Genomic DNA, 21,916 nt, shown 5'->3' on the forward strand with positions numbered 1-21,916 from the left:
TTACTGTCATGGATTTTATTAATATCTGATTCAATTAATATATTCTCTTCAGAGTTCTCTAGCAGAAGTGTACCAGAACATCACACTGGAAGACCTCTAGGTATTTGTATGTTCCCATGCCATTCTAGGTTGCACTGGAGCACCTAGTACATGTGTCAAATGCAGGCTGAATCATTCTCCAAGCACTTATTTGACGTTTTGGTGCAATCCTCTTCTGCTTATTGCCTAAATATATGTATCATTTCCCACTCCCCTATAACTTTTTGGAGATCATCTTTATACATAAATGAAGCTGCCATTTTTTTTTTGGCTAGAGATATGAAATATCTGACTGCCAGATGTTGTCAACTTCTGTGTTGTCCAAGGTTTTCGTGGTCAGAATCACTGGGCTGCTGTGAGTTTTACGAGCTGTATGGCCATGTTCTAGAAGCATTCTCTCCTGACATTTTGCCCGCCTCTATGGCAAGCATCGTCAGAGGTTATGAGGTCTGTTGGAAACTAGGCAAGTGAGGTTTATATATCTGTGGATTGTCCAGGGTGGGCAAAAGAACTCTTGAATGCTTGAGGCAAGTATGAATGTTGAAATTGTCCACCTTGATTAGCATTGAATAGCCTTGCAGCTTCAAAGCCTGACTGGTTCCTGCCTGGGGGAATCCTTTGTTGGGAGGTGTTAGCTGGCCCTGATTGTTTTGTGTCTGGAATTCCCCATTTTTCTGAGTGTTTTTTTTTATTTACTGTCCTGATTTTAAAGTTTTTTTTTTAAAAAAAATGCTGATAGCCAGATTTTGTTCATTTTCACGGTTTCCTCCTTTCTGTTGAAATTATCCACATGCTTGTGGATTTCAGTAGCTTCTCTGCAAAGTCTGACATGGTGGTTGTTAAAGTGGTCCAGCATTTCTGTGTTCTCAAATAATATGCCGTGTCCAGGTTAGTTCTGTCTGCTTTGATCCAGTATGACCAGTGACCAGGCATGATGGGAGCTAGAGTTCGATACCATCTTCTCTGCTTTAAAGTGCAGTGTAGTTGTGAAGGGAATGATCCAGGAACTCTTTCAATCATTTTTCACCTTCATCATGAACTCCATTCAGAAACCAGACTGTATGTTTTTGCTATAGAGAAATCTATATAAATAAAAATGTAATGTTCGTTTGTGGGATTAACATAACTCAAAAACCACTGGGTGAATTGACACCAAATGTGGACACAATATACCTATCAGGCCAACGAGTGACCATTACTCATAAAAAACACTGAAAAACACAACAGAAGAGACTTTAAAAGCCAAAAATTAAAAATTTCATTACAATGTATGCGCAAAACCACACACATATATACACATACACAAATATATACACAGACTGGGCCACAGCAACACATGGCAGGGGATGGCTAGTGTACTCTAAATGACTATGTTTTTCTCTTCTGTGGGAAGTCAAATTTCTCTCTATTAACATTAGTTTTGCACAGCAGCTGTTCTAGTTTTGATTCTTTCGGGGATGTATCAGGAGGGCTGTTTACATTTTTACAATATTTCAAAGTCTTCTATATTCATTCATTCATTCACTGAAATGTTTGTGCATTAACATGCTTAAAAAACAGATTATTATAATATGGAAAATGTGTCATGGATGGAGAGGAGATAGTTTTAGAGAATGGTGGTCCAGTGGTTAAAGCTGTGCACAGTTGCCTTTTGATGCAAAACAGCAGGAATTGTTTTATTTGTTTTGTGAATATGGTTGTAACAGGAAAACTGTTCTGTCCATATTGTAGTGAATGAATGTCCCACAAGGATTGCACAACTCTGGAAGTTTCATGTCAGTGTCACTTTAGTTCCATATTTGTAATATATAAATAGCTATATTGGGCCATTGTAATGATTGCTATCGTTTATATGGAATTCTTTGAATTGTTAAGGACGTTGCCATATAAACATTGGCCTTATCTATGTTTCTTTCTAAAGATCTGTCCTGTCCTTAATGAAAAACGGTGATTGCATAATTTAAAAAGTGAAAAACTATCCTCCAAATATTTATTTATTTAGATTTCTTTTTTAAAAAATTGGTCTTCAGCCAGAAAGGCTCCCAGAACAGGTCACAAATTGTTAGTTTGACAGTTCTGTGCCCTCAGACTTACACTCTAAATAAGACATGAAAGAAATGATCAAGAGGGAGGCAATTAAGTCCAGCAGATCCTGCCAATTCTTCTCTTCCTCTGCAGCCCATTGGGATTAAGAAAGGGCCTTTCATTTGCTTCTGGGCCAAGGTTTGATGGAGCTCTGCTTCTCTTCCTCCAAAGCCAAGGCAGGGACAGTTTGAATTGAAGGAGGGACCGTCAAATGATAAATAATTAGCAGAATAACAAAAACCAGTATTAAGATGACGTTCAACTCTATGACTCCATTCCACCTGCTGTTAAGGAGGCTGTTCAGGTCCTGAACTGGTGCTTGGCAGCTGTGACGGTCTGGATAAGGGCAAACAAATTAAAATTGAATCCAGACAAGACAGAGGTACTCCTGGTCAGTCGAAAGGCAGAACAGGGCATAGGGTTACAGCCTGTGCTGGACAGGGTTACACTCCCTCGAAGTCACAGGTTTGTATATTGGAAGTCCTCCTGGACTCATCACTGAGTCAGGTCTTGGCAGTGGCCAGGGAAGCTTTTGGAGAATTAAAACTTGTGTGCCAGTTGCGCCTGTACCTTGGAAAGTAAGACTTGGCCATGATAGTCCAGACTACTGCAATACATGGGGTTGCCTTTGAAGACTGTTTGGAAGCTTCAAGTGGTCTAACTGGCAGAAGCCAGGTTGCTCACTGGAGTGGCATACAGGTAGCACACCCCCCCCCCCATTGTGCCAGATCCATTGGCTGCCCATCTGCTACCGAGCACATTTCAAAGTGCTAGCTTTAGCCTACAAAACCCTAAACTGTTCTGATCCAGCTTATCTGTTCACATGTATCTCCTCCTATGAACGATCTCAAAGATTAAGATCATCTGGGGAGGCCTTGCTCTCGGTCCCACCTCCTACGCAGGTGCGGGTGGTGGTGACGAGGGACAGGGCCTTCTCAGTGGTGGCTATGGAACTCCCTCCCCAGTTATTATTATTATTTTATATTCAAAGCATTGCATAAATTAGTATAAAACTGATAAAAATAGAAGGAGCACAGGTGAGGAGCACACCCTCCCCAGTGAAATCAAATTAGCCCCCACTCTCCTGACCTTTTGAAAGAAATTAAAGACCTGGCTCTGGGACCAAGACTTTGGGTACAAATGCAGTGCAAGAAGAGGAAATATGTGCAATCATGACTGGAACAGACTTGACTATGATTATGAATTTTGTGGTTTTTAATCATTGTTTTTATTGTTTATATGGTGTTAAATTTAATGTTTATAATGTGTGTGTTTATTTTATTATTTGTTGTTTGATACGGCATCAAATTGTTGCCTACTCTAAAGCCGCCTAAGTCCCCTGAGAAGGGCAGGATAAGTAAATTGCGGTAAATAAATAAGTAAACAAATAAAACAACAAATTAATTGCACGTTATGAACCTGGGAAGATAAAAAGGGGTCTTTGCTTGGAATCAAAAGAAAGTAAAGGTGAGCACCAGGCAAGCTTCTTTCTAGTTTCTAGTTAATTCAGATCTTGTTGTAGATGCTGCTTTGGGAAAAACCATTCCTGTTTATGATTGATGAAGCAAGATTTGGCTTGCAATATTTGGGAAGTAAATTGTTCAAACGAATAGTAAAATTCAAATACTTGGTCTGTATAAGTTTGTATTATATATCATGTACTGTGTTTCTGGTTAGTTATCTGAAAGTCAATGTCTACTAATAGACAATTTTTTGAAAAATCTTTTATTGGACAGATATATTCTAACCATGGCGGAAGCTCATCAAGCAGTGGCGTTTCAGTTTACTGTAACCCCAGATGGGATAGACCTTCGCATGAGCCATGAGGCCCTCAGGCAGATCTACCTGTCTGGTCTATACTCATGGAAGAAGAAGTTCATCAGATTCAAGGTAATTTATTTTGCAGGTCCCAGGCTGTGCTCAGGATAAAGTTACATGTTATTCTAATAATAATAATAATAATAATAATAATAGTTATTATTATTATTATTATTATTATTATTATTATTATTATTACCGGCCTCTTTCCCTGAAGGGACTCAGGGTGGTTCTAGAAATTCAAGGTTCTGAACAGCTATATTTACAGCATAACACTGATGTGGTGGAGAGGTGCTTAATCCTTCTTCCACCTGCCCATTTTTCTACACCATGCTTTCAAGTTTTTTTCTTGTTCTTCCTAGTCAGATTTAGTAAACAACAAGTAAGCAGTTATGGGGGAAATGCCAGAGAGCAAAGGAAGAGTTAGATAGCCCATTTGCTATTTTTTCCCTTTCAAGTATATTTTCACTTATTTATTTCAGTCCCACTTGTTTTCCCTGGACACATAATAAAGAAATAAAATTAAAACAAATTAATTAAAATGATTGCAAAATAGTTTCAGATTAGCCAGCCCTCCATATTCATCCGGGTTAGGGGCACAGGGCCCCTGTGAAAGTGAAGTACTGCAAATATATACATTGCTTTTTATGGGAAGAAACACTTCTGTTGAAATTTCTAGATCTTCTGCGATGCCTCTTTGGTCAGCCTCATGGAAGCTGATCATGGAATCACATTGGAGGACCTAGAGATTCCTAGAGAGAACATTTTCAATCCAATGCACCAATTGTCAAATCTTCTACAGTCAAAACTGTGGAAGGACAACTGTACTCAAAAATAATGCAAGATGACAGTATCCAATGATCAAAAGCCCTTTTTGTTGCACTCCTGCCTGTCTGCTAAATATTAAATACTTTTAGAATAAATGAAGGCGGCAGAGCAACAGTGAGGGGCCGTCTTGTCCTTCCCTGGAAAAAAATGTTCTGCAGTCTGGGAGAAGCCACAGAGGAATCCCCTTTTTGCCACTGAGTAACAAGGAAAAAAGGGGGCTTTCCCCTAAGTTTCCCAAAGCCCAGGCAGAGTCAGACAAGAGTACAGTCTTTCAGTTGATTAACAGACAGGTATCTTATCTACCGGTGTATGTGACACATGACTAGCACACCTGGTTGTGCACAAAAGCAAACTTTTAGCCAGAGAACTGCTGTAAAAGAAATCACATGTTCACTATAATCTACTCTGATTTGGCTACAGAATTTTGCACTAGTTTATGCTTTGTAAGAGTTTTCCAAATAGTCCATATAGAGCACATTACAGTAATCGAGTTGGGCTATAACTAAGGCATAAGAGTGCCTCTCTGTGGCTCCTCTCAGACTGTAGAAGTCCAGTCCCAAGGAGACAGGGATAGCTACCTTCCTTCCTGGCCTTTCATCATCTGATGAAGATCTTCCTGTTCCAGCAGGTGTTTAGAAACAGATTTTGCACATGTTATGGGTATTGAACTCCCCAGAAAGGGGATTTTAAATGGTTTAAATGGATTTATTTATTTATTTACGACATTTATATCCTGCTCTTCTCACCCCGAAGGGGACTCAGGGCGGCTTACATAAGTTGCATTATTCCATGCCCAAAACAACAACAAGTAGATTTACAAGTAGTTTAATACAGTTTTAAACCTTTTTTGCTATGCTTTAGCTACACATGGCTTTATTTGTTTATTTGGGGTTTTTTTGCAAACTGTAAACCACATTGAGTCCCAGAGGCAAGGTATAAATTAATCTATCGATACACCCACACATGATCAGACAGCTTTAGGAATGATTGTACTTGACAGACATCTGGAAGTTTGTCATTGTGGGAGAAAGTGAATCAGCCTTTTTCTGATACACACATTTGTTGGAAGGGTTTACAACTGTACAGCCTTTCAGCTCCCCAAACACCTTTCTGCAATGTTAAGACCATCAGATTTCCATAGTTTTGATTAGTCTCCAAGTCTGTTTAAGAAATCCTTTTGCTTATCCACATAGCTCATTGGCTACTTAGATGTAATGGTCATCTGTAACGAAGATTAGTGTCACAACTTAGTCTGCATACGGTATGGCTGTGTCTTCTCATATCCTGGGTTAGTTACTAACACAAGTGCTCTGGAAAATGCAAAGCAATAGCCTCAGAATCCAGAAAATTAATTATTGATGTCTTATTCTTTCAGAATGGCATAATCACAGGAGTCTATCCTGCAAGCCCATCCAGTTGGTTGATTGTAGTAGTAGGAGTTATGTCAACAATGTATGCCAAAATAGATCCTTCATTAGGATTGATAGCTAAAATCAACCGGACCCTTGACGTAACGTAAGTAAACAGTGTCCCTCTTTCTTATTGATCAGATGCGTTTGGGTGATAAATTCCATCTCTTCTCGTTGGTTCAGAATAAGCTGAGCTATTTAAACTGGCATATTTTCTTTAATGTTAACATGCAGAGCAGTTAATAATTGTATAGTTTGGGTGGGGGGACATATAATTTGGATTCAGGTTTTTCATCCTGCAGGTAAACTGCCATCCTTATCAATGTTGTTGCTATCTTTTATTTGTAGTTTTAAAGATTTTTATCAATGTTATTTAATTTGTTTGATCACTGCCTTGAGTTTTTCTGTCAAAGGCCATAGATGGGACATAAGCTTTTAGAATGACCATCTGATGGAAATAACATAAACTTAACTTTGGCTAGTTTGAATAAGTTTGAAGTTATTTGACATTAGTTTGAAGTTATTTGAAATCTTCAGTAAAATATGCACAAAGTTAAGTTGCTTATCTATAGGGGTGCATTTCACCTCTCTCTTGATACAGGAAGTCTAATTAGGGAACATTAGGGGTGGAATGGTTCAAATGGAGTTGCACAGAAAGGAGAGCTTTCGGTGATGGATGATATTATCTTTGCTCTCTTCCTTTCTTCAGCTCTCATCTTTTTTTCTCTTATTTTTAAATGCTACCTCCATGAAGTGAATGACTTATGATTGCTATGTAGTGCTAAAAATGTCTTTTCAATGTCATGTCAAGTTTTGTCAACACAGTTTGAGAAGAGACAGTAAGAAAGCTTCACATGATACTTAGTCCTAATCTTTTTTATACTGGTTTTAAACCACTTCATTGGATGTGTTGCAATAGCAGATTCCCAGATTAGTTTAGTGTTTACACCTTATGTTATATATTTTTTGGTTATTTAATATTTAATGTTTATTTTACTTAAGTGATATTTGTCTTTACTCTTCTAATGTAGCACAAATTCTATGTAAAATCATACTACGTATTTTTGACATTAATATTGAAATTTGAAATATATACAGAAAGTTTTTACAGTGATGGGTGCGTGACCTCCCACTGTATGCTCCTTTTACATTGCACAGTTGTAACACTTTGATTCTATTTTAATTGCTATGTCTACAACCTGTGAAATGCTGTGATTTATAGTTTGATGACAAAATAAAATTCTGTGTTTGAAAATTCTCTAAGTACTCCCTCCCTAAACTGCAACGCCCAGATTTCTGTGGGATAAAAACATGGCAGTTAAGATGGAGTCATAGTGCAATAACTGTGTAGTGCGTTAACTGAGTCCCTCTGCGGAGGTTGAGAAAGGACGGGATATAAAAGCCCTAAATAAATAATAAATAATAGTGTGTAAAGGCCCCTTTATTCCAGTCACCATGGCTATAGTAATTGCTTTTGATATTTTATTAAAAGGGAGCAGAGAGACAGGGTAATAATTGCACTGGTAACCATTTGAGTGGTTTGTGTGTATCCTCCCCCCCCCCCCTCCCAAATATGCCACCTGCTAATGGTTTGTTGAAGTGGCGCTTCAGTTCAGACCTTGTCATATGCCCAGATTGGCTTTATTTACACTGGCTTTTTTAGTAATACGTTTTGCTGTTTTAGCTATTGTCGGAATTGTTTGATAGATGTTTTTTCTTCCAACAGGGGCTATATGTCCAACCAAACACAGAATATTGTCAGTGGGGTTCTTTTTGGAACAGGGCTCTGGGTTGCCCTTATTTTCTCAATGCGCTACACACTAAAGATGCTGCTTTCCTACCATGGCTGGATGTTTGCTGAACACGGCAAACTTTCTACAGGAACCAAGATATGGATGGTAAGTGTTAGTTATTATAAACTAGAACATGGAGTTGGGTAATCTTTACCTGATTTAGGCTAGATTCCTATTAATGTGTTGTTTTTGGGGTTACACTTTGTGTAGTGATGAAACCAGGCAAAACCTGCCAGCTGCTATTTTAATTGTACTGGTATATTTATTAGTTTATTAAATGTTTTAAGTAGTTTTAACATTGTTCAAAGTTTATTTCCATTTTAATATTGATCCTTTGTATGTTACTAGCTACATTGTACCCCCAGGGGTGCAATGGGTTAAACCTTTGTGCCCGCAGGACTGGTCGACCAACAGGTTGACAGTTTGAATCCGGGGAAACTCCCGTCTGTTAATCTCTAACTTCTCATGTGGGGACATGAGAGAAGCCTCCCACAGGATGGCAACGTCCTTGCAGACAGCCAATTCTCTCACACCAGAAGCAACTTGCAGTTTCTCAAGTTGCTCCTGACATGGAAAAAAAGCCCTTTAATTCATAAGGTACCGTGAGTGAAAGTTTTGGGAAAGAGGTGGGATATAAATCAAGTTGCTAATAATCAAAATAAAAACAACCATCTCCACTGTTATCAGATTCCTGGCCCTATCATAAGTAACTTTGTTTTGTGCAAAGGAAGGAACTTGCAAAGCCACCTCTGAGTATTCATTGCCTAAGAAAACTCTATCAAATTCATGGCGTTGCAATAAGTCGACAGGCAGCTTGAGGGCACACACATAGACCTCTAGTCCTTGAACATTTTCAGTTTGGTTACATTCTTCCTACTAGCAAAAGAATCCTGCATTTGTGTGAAGCTTGGCTATGGCTACACTTGACTGCAGTATTTGAATAGCTAAATGTTGAGTGCTGCCAATCTTATCAGACAGAGCCATTCATGACCACAGTCTTAAGTATATTGAGGAATTGCTCTGAATGCTTGAACATAAAGCTTCATAAGATGGGTAAGGCCCAAGCCTCAGATCCAAAGATAGTTTAAGAAGAAATATTTTGAATAGTTGGCTTTCCATATTCTCAGATTCTGCATTCATAAATTTAACCATATTTTAAAAAATAAAAAAACAAGTTTGTATAAATGAGCAGCATTTTACTATGCCATTATACATTATACATAATGGGACTTGAGAACCTATACATTTTGATACCAAGGGCTTGCTGTATTCCCATTTGATAAAAAATATAAGGGGCATACTTCATGTTATTAAACCATCCCATTTTCTTAAAAGGGGTCCCCTGGTAGTACAGCGGGTTAAACCACTAAGCTGCTGAACTTGCTGACCGAAAGGTTCGCAGTTCAAATCTGGGGAGTAGGGTGAGCTCCCGCTGTTAACCCCAGCTTCTGCCAACCTAGCAGTTCAAAAACATGAAAATGCGAGTAGATCAATAGGTGCTGCTTCTGCAGGAAGGTAACAGCACTTCATGCAGTCATGCCAGCCACATTACCTTGGAGGTGTCTACAGACAATGCCGGCTCTTCGGGTTAGAAATTGAGATGCGCACCACCCCCAGAGTTGGACACGACTAGACTTAATCTCAGGGGAAACCTTTACCTTTACTATTTTCTTAAAACATAGTACACACATCATTTTGTGTGTTTGGCCTTAGTATACATTTTTCTAAGAATTATTAGGTTGCAACATCCTCATCTAACCTAACTGTGAGGTTATGAAAGTTGTAGTCTAGCATACCTGAAGCACTGGAAGGTTAAGGTCACAGAATAATGAGCAGGTATTAGTAATAAACAAACAGGTGCCTTATCTACAACAGTCTCTTATGTTACTGCATTGTGTCCCTTGCATGTATTGGCTGACTCTGTCTAGAAGGAATTCAACTGGAACATGAGGACTAGTCTGTTGAATGCTTCTGTGGGAAACAGAAACCAGTTGCAAAAGAAATATCTGATAGTTTTCTTCAGATATGATTTCAAGAGCTTTCTGATTTGAATACTGGCTCTTATCTAGAAGGGTAAGGGACAAGAGTATTGTTGTCAACGTGGCTTATGACTTAATTGGCTGGAGTTTTGGCATGCCTTACACATTCAACACATCTGCTTTTTTTTCTTACGATGCTGAGATTGAGTGGTGTGAGCAGGCTATGACTAATATGCTTTCTTGAATTTTGCTCTTGGATAACGTGAGGAAAACATTTACTATCATAACTGAAATGGCAAACATTTATACAAATCAACTAATACTGCTTCTGTGGGGACTAAAATTCTCATTAAGTTGGTAGACTTTACATAACTAGCTATATTTGTTAGATTGTAACAATCACTACGCAGTCTGGATTGTTGTTGCTTTTCTCCAAGCTGCCCCTCCTCCCATTTTACTTTTTTTTAAACTTTATTTTTGGTTAAAAACCCTGAGAGAAATATACTTTTCCCCACAAAGATAGAGAGATATTTTTGTGACATTTGTAATGTTTACTTTGAGTGTAAAAATCGCTGTGTTCTGAAAAAGTTTGGAAAATGGAATTTAATTACATATATGATGACTGCAAAGAGAACACAATGTCATCTTGTGAAGATAACGACGACAGAGGCCTCCTGCTTAGGCAATGCCTATCATAGTGAGGCTATTACTATCTTAAGTATGTAAGACCTTGAGCCAAAGTTGACATGATTTCTGTGAAGTGATAGCTTCAGATATTCCACTTCCATATATAGTGTATATAAACACTTGATTGGAAGGGGAAAATTATAGAATCATAGAGTTGGAAGAGACCACATAGGCTATTCAGTCCAATCCCCTGCCTTGCAGGAAAAGCACATTTAAAGCACCCCTGGCAGATGGCTATCCAGCCTCTGATTAAAAGCTTCCAAAGAAGGAGCCCCCACCACACTCCAAGGCAGAGTTCCACTGCTGAACAGCTCACAATTAGGAAGTTCTTCTTAATGTTAAGGTGGAATATCATTTCCTGTAATATGAACCCAAATTACTAGAAATTTTAATGTTTAAACAGTTTTCCCATTTTAAAAATGCAGTGGGCAAACCGCTTTTACACACACATTATTCCTCAAATGTCATCTGTTTGTAGGTGAAATCATGGCTGTAGTGTCTACAGATGGGTGAAATGCAAGTAATGCCAAAAGAGCATAGAAAAGGCCACATCTTTATTAGTTACAGCTGAAGAACCTTGGCCTAGCTTGGGGCAAGGATCTAGGTCAGTGTTAAAAATCATGTGGCCATCAGATACTGTTTAGATTGCAGCTCCCAGCGGGCTTAGCCAGCATAGTCTGCACTGAAGAATGCTGGGAGTTGTACTCAAACACTATTGGAGAGCCGCACATGGTTCCCACTCTTGATATTAGGCATCAGGTGACCACTTGACAAATCCTTCGTCCCACAGCCTTGTGTTGGAGGAGACATGGAATGGCAGGAGAAGCATCCTGCATAACTGAATTGGTTCCTCTGTCACCTATGAATTTCATAACCGCCAAGCTGGGTGTGCTGCTGAATGCCTCAGCCCAAGGCCCTTTAAGGGGACCTTTGGAACTAGGGAGGGTAGGCAATGTAAGCTCATTCCCCAAATTGAATCTATGCTTTAACTGTCTACAGTCCCTATTACAAGTAAGAACCCAAGCAAAAAGTAAGAGTGCAAGCAGAAGATCTGAACCTACTGCATAAGGAACCTACCTGCCTACCATGTCCACTAGAAGCTGCAGTGGTGCAATGGGTTAAACCCTTGTGCTGGCTGACCTGCTGACCTGAAGGTCAACCGTTTGAATCTGTGAGATGGGGTGAGTTCCCGTCTGTCAGCTCCAGCTTCCCATTCAGGGACATGAGAGCAGCCTCCCGCAGGATGGGAACACATGCAGGCGCCATCTGGGCAACGTCTCTGCAGATTGCCAATTCTCTCACACCAGAAGCAACCTAGTTAGTCAACGACTATAATATCCCAGAAAATCCCATGAAAATCTTACAGATCCGTAGGAATCAGACTGCTGGCACACCCTGACAAGACGAGCGTCTGTTGTGGCCCAGTGCTTTTTCACAAGGCACTAATCCCCAGGTAGTCAGGGGACCGATATGTATCTTCATCTAACAGTTCAGTTACTTGTCCTCCTAATTTAAAACAATTGATATTTTAGTGCTCTGTCCATTACTATGGGATACTTTCCTCCTTTTCATTGCCACTAATAACATCTGAATGGAGCAAAACAGGATATGTATTTGTACTATAACATGGGTGGCCCCTTTCTGATTTAGCAAAGCTCCTGCACCCAAGGAATTTACACATCGTGAGACAAGGATAGAGAGGATAAAAAGGATGTGAGCAAACGTTAAATATACATAAACCTTTATTACATAATTGGGAATCAAGATTAACAGCCAAATGCCATATGAAAAAACAGATTTTGATAATTGATAGTTTCTTTTTAGGTCTAGAATTGAAAAAGAAATGGTTTAATTGCAGCAAGTGTTGCATATATGAACTAACCCTTGGCTGTCATCTTCCAGGAAGCAAGTCTAAAGTATTAAATGCACATTTATAAATCAGGTTAAACACTGTTTTTCTGCTTAGTCAAAACCTTTATTTCTGTTTCATTTTCAGACACTGGTGAAGCTTTTCTCTGGTCGTAAGCCAATGCTGTACAGTTTCCAGACATCCCTGCCACGTCTTCCTGTTCCATCTGTTAAAGATACAGTAAATAGGGTGTGTTCGATTTTTATAAACTCATTCTCCTCAAATGTAAATCCAGATGGAATGCTTGCCTTGATTTGCTTTGTTCCCAACCATACGTCAGTAAACAATTAACATGGTATCTGATTAACTCAGTTCAAGATTACATTATGTGTCCTTTCCCTTACAGTGAAATCAAACATGTCATTGTCTATTGGCACACCCTTACTTTATCTTGCATTATCTTTCCCCGTAAGGCAAGATATTTAGAGTCTTCAGATTCCCGCATTTTTATCTATTGTCTGTATTGTGTAATCTGTTAATGTTTTAGTGGCCTAAGATCATTTTCTTCACGATACTTTTTTTTCTCAGGATGTCATTATATAATTACTCATTACAGAAGGAATATCTTTGGCCTAAATCCTATTGTTAGACTCATTGAATCAATAGGAAATTGAATGTCAACAATCCTGTTGTGTTAGTAGAATCTAATTGCGATTTAGGCCTGCATGTAAGAGGAAAAGTGTTATTGGTTTAGACAGGAAACAGTAATAGCACATATGTAAAAACAAATATATATTCACTGAAAGAAATGAGATTAAAATAGCAACATGTCCTGTTAAAGGTCTATAAAGACTTATAGTAGGCAAATTCAATTTTTCAAATATTACATGATAAAATAGACTTAGGATGGAAGTGGAAAAAAATAAAACTTTGTAAGTATCTTTAGAAATTTGGTCACATCTCTTGAAATGTGGAAATTACTACAAAATAAGGTCCAGGTTATAGGGCAACCTAAGTTGTAAGTAAAAGAATTGCAGTTCAAATTTCTGGAAATGATAGAAATATCTTTTTCTCTGTAATTTGACCATTTGCACAGAAATTGTCTATGGGCTAAAATATAGTAGAGCAGGGTATTATAATGAAGGAAAAATGGCATTGCCTTAAGTTATATTTATTATAATATTGATATTTGTTATGAGAACATGCAAGTCCAGTTTGGACCGTAGTCTTACAAGCTAGAAATGGATTTTGAGCCTCCTAATATCTTGTCTTCTATCAGCATGCCATTTCTGGCTGAATCTTTGATTTAATGTCATTTGACTATCCAAACGTTAAACTGCAATTTAAACCTGGTTGTCAAATGCACTTTAAATCTCACTTCTCTATTTCAAATATTATAGGGAACAGTAGTTTCAAGGTAACAGGCTGGCATGTCAACAAAAGACATTGCTCTGGCACTTGTTTCCAACCTACCAAATCATAGATCAGGAAGCTGGGAACATCCATTTGAATTAGATCTGAGAGCTGGTCTTTTGTATAGTTACTGCTACAACATTTATAAGGGATGGGGTGAGCTCCCGTTGTTAGCCCCATCTTCTGCCAATCTAGCAGTTCAAAAACATGAGTAGATCAATAGGTACCACTTCGGCGGGAAGGTAGGGGCGCTCCATTCAGTCATGCCAGCCACTTGAGCTTGGAAGCATCTACGGACAATGCCGGCTCTTCAGCTTAGAAATGGAGATGAACACCAACCCCCAGAGTCTGGCACAACTAGACTTAATGTCAAGATGAACCTTTACCTTTACTTTTACAATATGTATGTCTGATATTTGGAGAGGCAAGGAAAGATGAATTACTAAGCAATGTCCCTGCATGTTTTTCCTTCTGACCTTTAAATTTGGGTGAAATTAGTTAAACATTTTGAAACTGGATAGATTTCTAGATGACTAGACTTTGGTGAGTCTTTTTGTGATACAAGCCAGTAACATACAAATTATAGATTCATGTTTTAAAAGTTATGACTTCGTATGTTCTAAGTGCAGCGATGGCTTGTCCCATCAAAAATCATACTGTTAGGACATTACTTCTTCATCACACCAGATAATACTGACAGCTGTATTGCTCTGTTGTACTATCCTTTTACTTTCATTTGTTTCTTATTTGTGTCATGGGAATGATGTGGGGAGATTATAGGCCCTGCCATGCTGATAGTCTTTTTCTTCTTATCCATTCCAGTATTTAGAATCAGTTCATCCACTTATGAATGATGAACAGTTTAAAAGAATGGAAGCTCTTGGCAAAGATTTTGCAATTAATTTGGGACCAAAGCTACAATGGTACTTGAAATTGAAGTCCTGGTGGGCTGCAAACTATGTAAGTAGATGAGTTGTATGCTTTCCTGAAATCATATAATTTCCACTTTCAAATCTTCTTTGTTCCAGAGCTTATGTTTTACAAGTTCTTTTGTAATTGACGAAAATTACTCTGCAAAAGGAAACATTGCTTATCATTTCAGTGCATTGTTTTTAGAAATTACTGTTTGTGTGTTAGCAATAAAAATACTATTAAGTAAAACATGATAAGAAATGAGCTTTTATGTAGCCCCACATTATTCATTAGAAACTGGTACATTTTTGGGTTTATGTCATGTTTGGATTAGATCAACTAAGCCGTTCTTTAATGATGGCAACCCTTGTCGTGCCAAAAAGCAGCAACACCACCATAGTACTCTATCCTAGATAGGAAAATATATTCTTCTGGACACAGTACTGAATTTTTGATTTTACTTCCATTGTCAAAAGCAAGGCATCTAATGTATCAAGGCTTTTGTATCTTTTGATATCTTGATAAATTTCCCAAATTAATTGTTTGGATCTTATTTGTTCTTGTAGGTTAGCGATTGGTGGGAAGAATATATTTACCTTCGAGGCCGTGGGCCTATTATGGTAAACAGCAATTACTTTGCAATGGTAAGTATATTAAGCAGTCTATCAACATTCTTGTACTTCTCACAGACCCACTTCCTTTATGGCAGGGATGGGGAAAACATGTGGGCGTCCAGGTGCTCATAGATTGCAACTCTTCCTCACGTTTGGCTATGCGGCATGGGGGGTGCAGTCAAACAATGTCTGGAAGGCCAGAAGTTGCCCAGCCCCCTTCTGTGAAGTGCAGTGCACTTCAGGTTAGCTGAGATACTAAATAAAGTTGTGTTCATAAATAAGCAACAAATGTTGCCACTTTTTGGGATGACTTTTATCATGTGCAAATTTTTCCAGCATGTGCTACGAAGATGGAGTCAATTGCTGCTGTAACAAGAGTTTGTCCTTTTGCTTGTGTGTATCTGCAGAAGTAATTTGGTGTTGCTGGCACTTGGGCTGAGAGGCAGTGCATGTTGCTGAAATAGCATTCTGTTTAGTAATATAATATATCCCAGTCAGCTGTTGTAAACTTCCATAGATTTTTAAAGATAAAATAGCTATATTCATATTTTGACTGACTTTCCTTCCACCATTTGTACTGTGACAGTAAAACTGGTATAAATTGGCACATTCTCTTTGCCTTGTTGTTGTTGTTGTTGTTGTTGTTGTTGTTGTTCCATGAGCATAACTTTCAGACCAGCAAAGAACTGAGTGTTCATACAAAGGGAATGTATGAATTATCTCCATATCTGCTTCTTTGTTTCTCTCTGCTATACTGATGCCCAGGAGCCTACATCTGATATGGAAAATCAGTCATTGGACTCTCACTCCAATACATAAAATAGTATTAAGCCTGATAATGAGGAGAGTGATGATGTCCCATTCCTTCAGACTTAATCTAGCTCATAGAATCATAGGTTGGAAGGGACCTCGTGGGCCATCCAGTCCAACCCCCTCCCAAGAAGCAGGAAAATTGCATTCAAAGCACCCTTGACAGATCCATCCTCCCAAGAGGTAGCCTCCCCCACACTCTGGGGCAGGGAGTTCCACTGCTGAACAGCTCTCACAGTCAGGAAGTTCTTCCTCATGTTCAGGTGGAATCTCCTTTCCTGTAGTTTGAAGTCATTGCTCCGCGCCTTGGTCTCCAGGGCAGCAGAAAACAAGCTTACTTCCTCCTCCCTATAACTTCCCCTCACATATTTTATTCATGGCCCTCATCATGTCTCCTCTCAGCCTTCTCTTCTTCAGGCTAAACATGCCCAGCTCTTTAAGCCGCTTCTCCTAGGGCTTGTTCTCCAGACCCTTGATCATTGTAGTCATTCTCTTCTGGACACATTCCAGCTTGTTAACATCTCCCTTCAATTGTGGTGCCCAGAATTGGACACAGTATTCCACATGTGGTCTGACCAAGGAAGAATAGAGGGCTATCATGACTTCACTAGGCTCCTATTTATGCAGTTCACTCCAAACTGTTGTTAGTTTTGATAGTGGAAACATAGAACATACTGAACAGGGTTACACATTGCCTCTAGCAATGTAAGAAAAACATTGATAGGTGCTTTTGGCTGAAAAAGTGGAATCATGAGGTAGAATTGATGCTTCTACAGCATTGCGAACTATATTAAAATTAACATGTGCACATATAAAGCTTACCTTTCAGCATATAAAGGGAGAATCTGCTAATGTCTTTTATTTCATTTTCTCATCCTTTAGGACTTTCTGTATTTTACACCCACCTCTGTGCAGGCAGCTAGAGCTGGAAATGCTATCCATGCCATCCTCCTATATAGAAGAAAACTGGACAGGCAGCAGATTCAACCAGTATGTACATTTTCCTCAAATAGTTACAGATATGAATCTTACGTTTTAAAAATAATTTTACATATTGAGAAATAACTGAGGGGAGGAATAAAGCTTTCAACTATTAAGGCTAATGTGTAAGATCTCCATAACAAGGATGGAAGAGTTTGCTGAATTTCTGGCTCCACATGACAGAAAAGGAAAACTGGATTCAGGGACAATGAGGTCTGTTCCACAGACCCAGTTATGCAGACCCCTGCTATTTTCTGCCTCAAGCTCAGGATGCTCTCTTCCCATAATAACAATAGAATTCCTATCCTGTCCCTACTTAAATCCTTGGGTTAAGTATCATTCCCAATGACAGTTGACCCATTGAAATGACATAAGCTACCACTTATGTAAGTCTTCTTGATTGCAGTGAGTTATTCTATTTAAGATTAATATTGGATTTAACCCAAAATGTTCCATAGGGACAGGATAGGAACCTTGCTGGTATTGTCTGAGATATCACGGGGTATTCTGAAAATGGGCATTAAGTGAATTGGAGGGGCTCTGATGTGGTTAATTGGTTGTCAGGTTTCCTGCAAGACTTTCACATAGACCAAGTTGGAATCCTTTCTCTATTCACATATCATGCCTGAAAAATCCTGGACTAGTCATGGGAAGTACAAATTTTAAAGAAGCAGTGTTGCCAGGTGAAACTACAAAATGTACTGAATCACTTCTGTGGATTTACGGCTTCCTGAGTTTGAGATGGGACATAAAAGTAAAAGTGTGGGGGTATGTCTCCACTGAATCGTGATATTCTTCAGGATGTCTCTACTTTAGTAAAGCCCACTCACCTCCCAATTAAGCTTAGTTTGAGATTTGGAATAATGAAAACTTTCAAGGTGTCTTAGCATTGCTAATTGTTATAGGAATGCATCTCAGATGATTGGACGTAGTTGTCTAAATTAACCATGACTTGTATAGCTGTGGAAGAAAAAAAATGCTTTAATGTATTGCAAACAAATCAGAGAATGTGAGCTAACCTATATATCATTATTAGTCCCTTTACTGCATTAAGTGCACATGCTAATAGCTACCTGATCTGAGGAAAAAATTTCACAATGTATTTTTCATGGGATATAACCTGACAGTTTTCTTTTAAATGCTAGTAAGAACCTCATCACACTAGATAATGAATCTACTTTAAATCTGGTTTCTGCCTCCTGCAGAATTCTGGAGTTTGTAGTTTAGTGAGGTTGTTAAAGGTTCCTCCCTAAACTACAAACTCCAGAATTCGGCAGAAGGCAGCAAACAGTTTTAAAGTGGATTCGTTCTCTAGTGTGATGAACTCTTAAATAGCATGAGGAAAAGAACAAATTTAGTCATCTACTATGTAGCTTTAGTTCTTTTTAAAAAAAGTTAGCTTTTTGGCAAGTCTGGGGAGTACCTCCCTCAACCAGATGAGCTGTGGTCCAGACTGTTCTCCAAAACTGTAGTGATTCCACTTTCGTTTCCCCAAATCAGAAGTGACTGGAAGTTATACTTCTGGTTTTGGAAAATCAGCTGCTTGAGATGATTTAGCAGGAAATTGTCATTTCTGGAAGTTTTTAAGAGCAGCAATTCCTTTTTTATTTATTATTTTCCCTATCAATTTATATGTCCAAAAACAATTGAGAATGGGAGCTGTCAAGCACTCACAGGCTATCTATTGTACATTTTATGCCACAATAAAAGAAAGTTCACTTTGAGACCCCATTGGAGCTGCTTTGAGTTTTCTTTGGGGGAGATAAAGTGAGTTATAAATAAATATAAGAATAATAAATAATAATGATAATTTAGTCTTTTAACAATATGTCAGGATGAAAAGCTGAAATGATCTGAATTTAATATTTAATGAGTGACTTCCATACATAAGGAAGTAGCATAGCTTATGGAAAGCAAGCTAAATATGTGTATGATGAAATCAAAACGGAAGTCTAAATAGTAAAATATTCATTATAAGGAAGGCCTGCATCCTCTTGTATATATCACTGTCTTGAATGAACAGTGAATACATGAAGTTGCATCTGGTGTTGTTGATGAAGGCTTTCATGTCCGGAATCATGGGATTGCTGTGGGTTTTCTGGTATGTATGGCCATGTTCCAGAAGCCATTTTCTGGAACATGTTTCTGGAACATGGCCATACAGCCTGGAAAACTCACAGCAACCCAGTTGCATCTAGGTTTGGACTTCCATATATGAAAGAGACTACTACCCAGTGAGTTTTCTCCAGTGCTTCTTGTGCCTCACAAAATCCTACTTTCCAACATCTATAACAGTCAGGAACAGGATTGAAAGTGCCACTTTGGTTTCTGGAAAAAGGTGAACATTGGAAGAAACCTTCATGTCCTAGAGCTCAGTACCTGCACAACTCTGTTGGGCCAAGACTACCAATGATGTTGGGCAAAGTGCTGTTCTCTAAATGTTGTTGGATTGCAATTACCATTACTTTTATTCAGTAGGCCTAGTCCATTGGAAGAGACTGACTATTGCTCACCCTTTCCATAGAGTTCCCCCCCCCCCCTTTATATCTTCTGCGTAGTAACCCGGTTCCTTGCATTTATCCATTTATGGCTCAAATGCTGACCATTCAAAAGAGCACTAATTCAAATTATTACTAAAACTTTAAATGTGTTTCTGTTTTAAATTATTTTATGCACCTTCTGTTTATCAACTACTGTCCTTTTTCCTGTGTTAACTTTTAAATGAGAAGGAATTATATTTCAGAATGACGGTCAAAGTGTTCAATCTCTACAGTTGTTGTACAGGAAAAGACCAAAGTGTGGAACAATAACATTGTATACCTTTCAACTATCTCTTTCATGGTGTAGTACAGTCTCACTTATTCAACCTTTGCTCATCCAACATTCTGTATTATCCAATGCAGTCTGCCTCCTGCCCGGATCGACAGCTGTTTAAATAAATTGCGATGTTTTGGTGCTAAATTCGTAAATATAGTAATTACTACATAACATTACAGTTGTATTTAACTGCTTTTTCTGTCAATTCGTTGTAAAATATGATGTTTTGGTGCTTAATTTGTAAAATCACAAAGTAATTTGACATTTAATAGGCTTTTCCTTAATCCCTTCTTATTATCCAACATTTTCACTTATTTATTTATTTGTTTTATTTATTTGCTTTATTTCTATACCGCATTTTTCAGCCCTTGACAGGCGACTCAATGCGGTTTAATCCAACATTCTGCCAGCCCACTTATGTTGGATAAGTGAGACTCTACTGTACCTTGTGTCATTATTTGAGTCGAGACATTCAGTAACAAATGTGTTGTGCAGACATGAAACATTTTCAGTAATATTATGCTTGCAGATGAATATCATCCCTAGATGGGCTGTCATTATGTACATGGCTGTATTCCTTTTTTTCCTCTCTTCAACTTGATTTCTCTATTTTTATAGGAGGGAATTTTAGCAGCCTGTTTCTGGCACTAGAAAAGCAGGACCCTATAATATTTCAAAGTACAGGGTGTTTCAAAATGATGAACCCACTTTCAAACCAATGTATTTCACAACAGCAACAAATTACAATTACACAAAAAATTACAAACCATTTAATCAGTTAACAAGTTATCCCTAAATTATACTAACCATTTAGTAAGTGAGGCAGAAAATTTTAGAACATAACTGCAAGTGGAAAATATGGGTCTTCTGTTGTGGGGTCGCCATCTTGCAAATGACCGAGGCTGTTTATGCACCGGCAGAGGCACCTAGTGATAATAATTTGAAACTCTATGCCACATCCTTTCACATGGTAAGGGTTTCATTCACGGATGGATTGCAGAGATACTGTATAGCGATTTTTAATGGGTCTATCTTTTGAAATAGCCTGTATAATTGCAGCTGAACTCTCATGGAAATGTTCATATAAAATATATAGATTGTATCCAGCAGCTAAGTCAGGCATGGGCAAACTTCGGCCCTCTGGGTGTTTTGGACTTCAACTCCCACAATTCCTAACAGCCTACCGGCTGTTAGGAATTGTGAGAGATGAAGTCCAAAACACCTGGAGGGCCGAAGTTTGCCCATGCCTGATCTAGGTAATATTCCCCATTATCATTAATGCAATATTATATGTCTTGAAAGGTGGAGGAAGAAAACAATAGAATGTATTTGTCATCTTAAAGTAGCATAAGAAAAACCCATATAGACTTAAATAGAACAGGAATGTGTTAATTAATAATGAATAAGACTTTTGGAAGAATAGGTTCTGAAAGCTACTTTACACAAGGCCAAGTCTCCTGTTGAACTGCATATGCATAACTGAAATGAGATACATACACGTTTAATGACAGCTGGTAAATGTTGTATGAGATTCATTTCATTTCCCTCTCTGTGTAGGGAATTCCTCCTAGTTTGAAGTGGCCTAGGAATCCCCCAATCTTCTGACAATCACTCTAACCCTGGCATGTGTTTTTCTCTTCACGTGCTAACTCTATCTGTAAATCACAATTGTAATGCACGTTTGCGGCATAGATTCTTCTGATGGGATCCACTGTTCCACTCTGCTCAGCTCAATGGGAGAGGATGTTTAATACCTCCCGTATTCCAGGAGAGGAAACAGGTAAGAATAACCAGTTGAAGGCAAGAACATCACAGAATCCTAAGAGTGTGAAATGCTGCCAGAACTTCCTGTTGAATATCCCATCCTAATAACCCATGTTCA

General features: G+C 38.5%; 1 protein-coding gene across 2 annotated transcripts in view; it reads left to right on the plus strand.

Annotated features, from left to right (window-relative positions):
• CPT1A (carnitine palmitoyltransferase 1A) overlaps positions 1-21,916 on the plus strand; it is a 54,189-nt gene that overhangs the window by 14,349 nt on the left and 17,924 nt on the right. The window contains exons 2-9 of one of the 2 annotated variants that reach the window (XM_060769894.2): positions 3,861-4,014; positions 6,146-6,285; positions 7,906-8,077; positions 12,635-12,736; positions 14,723-14,860; positions 15,379-15,456; positions 17,119-17,226; positions 21,727-21,814. In XM_060769894.2, the coding sequence (XP_060625877.2) occupies positions 3,874-4,014; positions 6,146-6,285; positions 7,906-8,077; positions 12,635-12,736; positions 14,723-14,860; positions 15,379-15,456; positions 17,119-17,226; positions 21,727-21,814 (967 nt within the window). In that variant the 5' untranslated portion in view covers positions 3,861-3,873. The remainder of the gene's footprint in view (positions 1-3,860; positions 4,015-6,145; positions 6,286-7,905; positions 8,078-12,634; positions 12,737-14,722; positions 14,861-15,378; positions 15,457-17,118; positions 17,227-21,726; positions 21,815-21,916) is intronic. The other variant, XM_060769903.2, reaches the window with a different exon arrangement.

The sequence above is a fragment of the Anolis sagrei genome, chromosome 1, assembly GCF_037176765.1.
Source record: "Anolis sagrei isolate rAnoSag1 chromosome 1, rAnoSag1.mat, whole genome shotgun sequence".
NCBI classification, from domain to species: domain Eukaryota; kingdom Metazoa; phylum Chordata; class Lepidosauria; order Squamata; family Dactyloidae; genus Anolis; species Anolis sagrei.